The following is a 7,356-nucleotide window of genomic DNA, read 5'->3' as shown; positions in this document are numbered from 1 at the left end:
CTTGCCCAAGCTGTAGCGCCCCGAAGGTGGTGCCAGGCTAAGCGAACCCGAGGGGGGCCCGGCAGCAATGGGGTTAACCCACCACGGCCGAATCAGCCTCTCCAATTAACAGGCAGCAGGCGTGAAGCTGGCACCTCCGCCCCTGGAGCAGACGGGCGGCCGCCTCCACTGCCGCCTGAAATAGCAGCTCCCCGGGCCGGATCCTGCCCTGCTCCCATTAAGCCTGGAGTCACAGACCTCTGGGTTTGGCAGGAGCAAGGCTGGGCACCCCTCTTCGCCCCCCATCCCCGGGACCCCAGAAGCAAAGCGCCAGGGGTGTGAGACTTTGGCCCCGGCTGCTTTCCCGTCGCAGCCTGCAGCCGGCTCCAGGCTGGCACTGACCCGTGCTCTCCCCGCAGGACCAGGCGGGAGCTGGAGGTGCGCGTGTCCGACTGCATCCAGATAAGCCTGCGGGGCAAGAGGAGGCTGGTGGCTGTGCAGACGCGCCCCGATGTCGCCGCGCCCGACTTCGGCAAGAGCCGCGATGGCTTCGTGCTCTACTGGCCGCACAGCTGAGGTCAGGGGGCTTAGGGGCCTGCCTAGCCTTGGCCCAGAGGGTGGAAGGAGCCGACGTCACCCCTCCACCCAGCCAAGGCTGCGTCTGGGCTGGGAGGGCCCCACAAGCTGCCTGGCCCTGCCCAGAAGCCCCCAGGACCCGCACTGGATCCCCTCTAGGAGGAGAGGCCCAACAACCCCGGCCCTCGAGGAGCCAGACAGCCGTCGGCTGGCAGAGCCGGCTCCAGCCCCATGTCCTTCCCTGCCGGCTTCGCACCTCCTTGCCCCCTGCCCTGACCTGCTGGCTCCCCCCGGTGCCCCGTCACCCTCCAAAGAGGGACAGCCCAGACCCTGCTTGCATTGCTGCCAGGGCTGGAGCTCCCCTGCATCCCATTACCGGACAAATGCCCCAGCGCTGCGCGTTCAGATCAGTGGAGCCCAGCCTGGGTGCCCGGCAGGCTCTGTATGCAGGGAGCACCGCTGCCCCGGGCCCCCTTGTAAATAAACCAGAGCCCTGTGGTCACCAGACGAGGCTGGCATCATCTCATGGGCTGGCCAGGGGGACCCCCTCCCGAGCACAGCTCAGGCCTAGCTAAGGAGGTGCTGAGATCTGCAAGCCTGCACAGGGGACAGGAACAGGCTTCCAGCCTGCCGCAAACCAGGGGTCCTGGATGGTGCTGCTGCGTACTACTGGGGCTGTGCCGGTCCACCCCAGAGCTGGCTGCATTTCCACTGTGGGGGCTTCTGGTTGTCCGGCTTCCCTGGTGCTTATGGGGGGTCTTAGACTCCAGGGGAGGGGGGCAAGCACAAGAGGCAGCCAGCCCAACTCTCTGATGCTCTCCTGAGCTGCTCCCATTGTGCCTGGGCCTTGCCCCGGCCTCTTCCCAGCTTGTCGCCCTGTCCCAGCTGCTGCTACACACGGCTCGTGGTGGCACTGGGGGTGTCTTTTTGCCTGGGACATGCGGGGAGGCAAGGGGTTAAGCCAGCTGGTACCAGCAGCACCTTCCCGTAAGGCCCAGGCGGGGAGCAGCTTTGAATAGCACAGAGCCACTGGCTAATGAGCTCCCATTGGCCCTGCGGGTCCCGTTCCCTGCAGGGGCGGCTGCCTGAGGGAGCAGTTCCCTCTAGTCCCCATCTGCTCTCCCTCCAGGCTCGAGTCCTGGCATCAGGCAGGAAGGCTGGGGAGGACGGGGCCCTGGCACATGGTGTCTGGGGCTCTGGGGAGCTCTGTGCACACGTGCATGCAGCGCAACCCATGTCCAAGGGGGTCCTGCTCCAATCCAGTGCGGTGGGGTCCGGTGGAAAGACCCGCCTGGGTGATGAACTTCACTTGTAAAGGAGTGGGGGGGTGGGAATTGTTCGTCGATGTGCGTGCGCACATGCACTGGTACACACGTGCCTGTGTGCACATGCATGTATATGTTTGCACGTGTATATGCATATGTCTGTGCTTGCACACACAGGCACATGCATGCATACATACCCACACTTACAGACAAACCCATGCGCATACACCTGCGTGCACACAAACATGCTGTGGACTCCCAGGCACATGTGTGTCCAGCCCCACACGGCCCGTCCTGCCTTTATCCCCCCACAGAGAGACACTCGGCTCCTTTGGAAAAGGGGCTGCGCTGCTCTCCCAGCTGCCCCAACCCCAGCCTGGGAGTGGGGCGCAGTTCGTCGCCATGACCCGTGGCCATGCGTGCCCCTCTCACGGGGCATGTGCAGCCACTCTGAGCACTGGGAGGCGGGGGGGGGGAGCAGAGGGCACCCCCTGTTCCCCCTCGGACAGGCTGGGCCCATGCCTGAGCCTACCAAAGAGCCAGACGCTCATCTCCAGGCCCTGACGTGGCAGGCGAGGGGGCCGGACCAGCCCTCCAGGAGCCCACAGCACCACGAGCTCCAGCCCACAAGGACTCCAGCGCTGGGAGGGAGTTTTCCCGTTTTATTTTGCATAAAGTGCCACAGTCATCGGCAGGAACCGACTCTGCCCGCCGTGCGGTGTGGACCCTCCTGGTCCTGGCACGGCACAGCTAGGAAGGGAAGGCAGTTTTGCCCAGACCCCGGGCAGCAAGGGGCTTTCCGGCGCCTGCTGTGTCCTTCCTTCTGGCCCCGCGACACAGCCGGGGCACCCCTCACCTGCTCCCATGGGGCTCTGGCCTGAGTCACAGCAGCAGTCACGGGCAGGGAGGGCTTGGCCCGGCTCCTGGGGGGCTAACAGCTGTCCTGAATCCCCCCTCTCCGGGGATGGGCAGAAGCAGGAACTGCCGGCCCCGCAGAAGGAAATTAAAACCCAGCCAGAGTCCAGTTCAGCCAATGCAGCGTCCAGGCAGGCCTGAGGCTGTCCCTCCCGGGGCAGCGGAGGAGGGGACACGCAACCGGAGGGAGACACGGGGGAGTCCGTGTCTCCGTGTTGGCAGAGCACACGGCTCTTCACGTGGCAGCGGGGGCAGTGGCTGAGCTGGCCGTGGCTGGAGAGATTGCCGCCCACGGTCCTGATTCTGGGCAAGGAGGGCAGTGGAAAGGCAGGAGCACCACCCGTCATGCCGCGATGACTACATGGGCTGCCCGGTATCACCCTGCCGCTCCAGCCCGGGCGCAACTCGTGGTTCTCCATGTACGTGGCCGGTGCCGGGAAGCGCCCGCTCGATCGGACCCCCGGGCCCTTTCCTGCTGGGCTCGGACCTTTTCTGGCCCTTGTGTTACACACCAGTGGAACCGACACGTGTGTCAAGCACTGCTACCCATGAAAGGGGTTGCCGCAAGCCCTGCCGCCTCCTGACGTGCTACATTCAGAGATCTATATGCCAGACTTGCTAGCCGTAAACCACGCTCAGGCCCCCCGGCTTGCTTGGGAGGGCCCAGCTCCAGCGATGCCTCTGTGCAAGGCTTTGCCTCGTGCACTGGCAGCTTGTTGCCAGAGAAAGCCTCTCTCCTGGTGTCCGAGGGTGGCTGGAGCTACGTGGAGCCCAGCATGGGGGAGCGAAGGCAGCTCAACTCCCCTGTCACCACCTTGCAGAGCAGGCCAGGCCCACGCAGCTCCTGGGTTTTGCTGGGCCTGGCGAGGAGGACCGCCGGCCTCCCCTCTAAATAGCAGCAGGGGATTTGTCCAGCTGTGTCCTGACAGAGGCAGAGCCTGCAGAGTTGAGGACACAGGGCCGGGGGGCTCTGTCTTCACCAGGACCCCTCGGTGCTGGCCCGGCTCGGCCCCCGGTACCCCGGGACCATCAGTGTCTGCTCTTGTAGGACAGGGTGGTTGCAACTTGTCCCTGCCTGCAGGGAGCTGCCCCCACAGCAGAGCACCAGGATGGGGGTTGCATGAAGAGGGGGGCCCCATTCCTCTTTGCTGGGCGTCTCCAGCTTGGGGGTCTGCCCAGAGCAAGGTTCGGTGCCTGCTGGGATGGCGCGGGAGCAGCGGAGCCCAACAAGGCTGTCAGGGGGTATCTCTTGCTCTGGAGTCTGGGGGCTGCTCCCAGCATAGAGCGGGGTCTCCCAGCAGCCAAGACTCTTCCCCCACTGCCCTCTGGGGTGTCCGTAGCCCCCTTCCAGTGATAAGAGCCAGGTAGCGCCCAAATAACCCCCATGTCCACTCCAGGATGAGCACCTGCAGGGGCCCAAGACCCCAGCCCGGCTCCCAAACCTGCCCACCATATGCAGCCTGGCTCCGGGGTCAGCTCCGGAGCTCATCCCCGCACAGCCGGTGCACCTAGTCTGGTGACAGGCCGGTACGGGGGTTGGAGAGAGGCTGGGGCTGGCACTGGGGCAGCAGTGTGCACAGAGGGGGTGCATGTGTGTGTGTGTGTGTGTGTGGAGGGGGGTATTTGTGTGTGTGTGCATGGGGGGAGCTGCATGGGTGTGTGCATGGAAGGGAGGGTGTGGGCGTGTGCACGCAAGGGTCTGTGTGCCTGCATGCAGGGTTGTGTGTGTGGAGGGGATGCGTGTGCGTGCGTGCAAGGGCATGTGTGTGTGCATGCATGTGTGTAAAAGGGGAGTGCGGAGGGGGTTCACATGTGTGCTCATGGAGTGCATATGTGCACAGGAGTGTGGGCGTGTGCACGTGGGGATCTGTGCGTGCATGTGTGTGTGTGCAGGAGGGGGGTGCATGTGTGATTTCACAGAAGGGGTGCGTGTGTGAGTGTGCGTGCATGTGCAGACAAGGGTGTGTGGGGGTGTATGTGGAGGGGGATGCGCGTGGATGCGTGTGCGGGGTTTGTGCGTGTGCGTGTACATATGTGTGCACACACACCACCCTCCCCAGGACTCACCCCCCACGGGGACGCGCTCAGGAGAGCGCTGCAGGAGAGGGGGCAGCTGCTGTACGCACCGAAACGCACGCGCATCAGGACGCCCGGGGCTGCCCTGCAGCTGCCGCACCCACAGGCCGCCTCCCCCGCAGCCCCTCGGCACCAGCCCAGGGCACGGGGCCAGGCTCAGCACCGGCGCCATGCCCGGGACGCGGGTCGGGGCAGAGGCACCAGTCACCTGTCAAGGATTGGGGCCAGGTCGTGGCGGGCGGTGCCCTCGCTCTTGAGGTCGGCGAAGACCTGGGTGAAGTAGCGGGGGTCGGCGTTGATGCGCAGCATGCGGGCGCTGGTGGCGTGGATGATGCGCAGGCAGCGGTCCCAGAGGGCGTCCTTGCCCGCCTCCACCAGGAAGGGCTTGAGCGGGTAGGAGATCTCGTGGCCCATGTAGGAGTAAGCCAGGTAGAGGCAGGTGAGCAGGGGCGCCTGCAGGTCACGCTCGCTGGCCAGTCGATGGCCTCGCGGCACAGCAGGTACACGAACACCACGTTGGCCGGCGTCACGAAGGCCTGGTCCTGCCAGCCCTGCAGCAGCAGCGCCCGGTCCACGCTGCGCAGCCACAGCCCCGGCTCCGCCGCCGACAGGTGCTTGAGGCGGTAGCAGCGCCGGCACAGGAAGGCTCCCAGGCACTTGAGCAGCTCGCTGGTGGACGCCTGCACCACCACGCGCCGTGGTGACGAGCCCGGGGCCGCCCCGGAGACGGCGACGGCGATGGCGGGCACCCGCTGCGCGCTGAGGGGCGCCGGGGATTGCTCGTCCCCGGCAGAGCCGGCAAGGTTGGCGCAGGACAGCGACTTCTGGGCGTTGTGGTGGTTGAGCTGGGCCACGTCCTGGGCACCACGGGGGTCGTGGGTCTTGCCTCGCCCACTCCTCTTCTTGGTGGAGGCCACCAGGCGCTTCCAGGTCAAGGCCGGCAGCAGCATGGAGGGACGCTTGAGGCTGCGGTCCGCCTTGGACCCGCCGCCCTTGGCGCTGGGGTAGTGGGCGAGGGAGCCGGCGGCGCCGTCGTCGTACAGGCCAGCTTGGCGGGAGCCGGGCGACAGCGACAGCACCGTGCCCATGCTGGGGGGCGCAGGGGGGCCGCCGGCTCGGGGTCACAGGGGCGAGGCAGGCATGACCGTGCCCGGGGGCTCTCACCTGGGCATCTTGGGGGACAGGGGCTGGGCTGCCCTCCTTGCCCTTCCCCGGTGGCTCCGGCTCTTCCTCCCCAGCTGCACCGGGGTGATGCTGGAGCCGGGTGGCACGGCTGGGCACGGCCGGCCGCCCCCCCCAGCTCCAGCCAGCTGCGGCTCGGGGGCTCGGGGATGCTGATGGCGGTCCCTGCCCGGCTGGCAGCGGCTGCAGCCGGGAGCTGCGGAGCAACGCAGGAGGAGGAGACGGAGGCTGGTCCTGCTGCCGGGGAGGGGCTGAGCCAGGCAGGGCCAGGCCGGGGGGGGATCCAGCCCCCTCCCTGCCAGCCTGCCTCCAGCCTGGGGTGGGGGCTTGCCTGGGCACCAGGGATACTCCGTGCCCAGCGGGACGCAGGGGGCACCTCTGCCACCTCTCCTGAGCAGCAGGGAGGCCCCCACACCTGCATCCCCCCAAAGCCAGCCTGCCCGTGGTGTGGGGGGCGCCGAGGGAGCTGGCAGAGCAGCCCCCTCTATCTCGCCTCGCGGCTGAGATGGGGGTTTCTCAGCTGCTCTGTGCTTGCACCACCACCCCCCCCCCGTGCAGGCAAACGGGGGCCCACGGAGCCCTGTGGGCGCGGCTGGCGTGAGCTCACACCCGTGTGCACGCAGGGATGCAGTCAAGCAATGCGCGGGCACAAGGGCAGAGGTGGCACCCCTCGCCCTGCACGCAGCTCTGGGGTCACGTGTGCATGCAGAGCTCGGGGGTCACACGTATACACACTCACAGAGCTGGGGGGGGTCTCTTACACACGCACACACAGAGCTGTGGGCTCACACACGCCCGTAGAGCTATGAGGGTCTTTCTCACACACACGCGCGCAGAGCGATGGGGTCGCACACACACGTGCACACCCCCACGGGCCCGCGTGCAGGCTGCATGGCGCCTCGACAGGGCCGTGACCTGGCGCTCGGGATAACCCGGGCACACGTCACCCGTGCCGCGGGATCTCTGCGGGATCTCTGGGGGCGAGCGCAGTCGCCCCGCTACGGGGTCCCGGTCCTGCTCGGCCAGACGGGGCAGGGAGCAAGAGCGACCCACGGGTTTGGGGTCCCACCCCGACCCCTGGGGTGACACCCTTGGCGCCTCGACAGGGCCGTGACCTGGCGCTCGGGATAACCCGGGCACACGTCACCCGTGCCGCGGGATCTCTGCGGGATCTCTGGGGGCGAGCGCAGTCGCCCCGCTACGGGGTCCCGGTCCTGCTCGGCCAGACGGGGCAGGGAGCAAGAGCGACCCACGGGTTTGGGGTCCCACCCCGACCCCTGGGGTGACACCCTCCCTTCCCAGGGTCTCCACGTGGCAGGGCCTCGTGTGCCCACGCCTGTGCCACGTGCACCCGCCCCAGCCC

General features: G+C 67.2%; 2 protein-coding genes across 2 annotated transcripts in view; one reads left to right on the top strand and one right to left on the bottom strand.

The window, feature by feature from the left end:
* MYO1G (myosin IG) overlaps positions 1 to 1,054 on the top strand; it is a 28,604-nt gene extending 27,550 nt beyond the window's left edge. The window contains exon 27 of the mRNA XM_014526555.2: positions 399 to 1,054. Within this exon, the coding sequence (XP_014382041.2) occupies positions 399 to 555 (157 nt within the window). The 3' untranslated portion in view covers positions 556 to 1,054. The remainder of the gene's footprint in view (positions 1 to 398) is intronic.
* A 3,961-nt stretch (positions 1,055 to 5,015) lies between these two features.
* On the bottom strand, positions 5,016 to 5,899 carry LOC102380785 (cyclin-dependent kinase 5 activator 1-like). The gene is given in 2 exon segments (XM_014526557.1): positions 5,016 to 5,287; positions 5,290 to 5,899. Coding segments are annotated over 2 exon segments (882 nt in total).
* Between the last annotated feature and the right edge of the window lie 1,457 nt (positions 5,900 to 7,356).

This window comes from Alligator sinensis, unplaced genomic scaffold (assembly GCF_000455745.1).
Source record: "Alligator sinensis unplaced genomic scaffold, ASM45574v1 scaffold1675_1, whole genome shotgun sequence".
Taxonomy (NCBI): domain Eukaryota; kingdom Metazoa; phylum Chordata; order Crocodylia; family Alligatoridae; genus Alligator; species Alligator sinensis.
The sequence above is the reverse complement of the archived record's forward strand: the minus strand, read 5'-3'. Positions and strand labels throughout refer to the sequence as shown.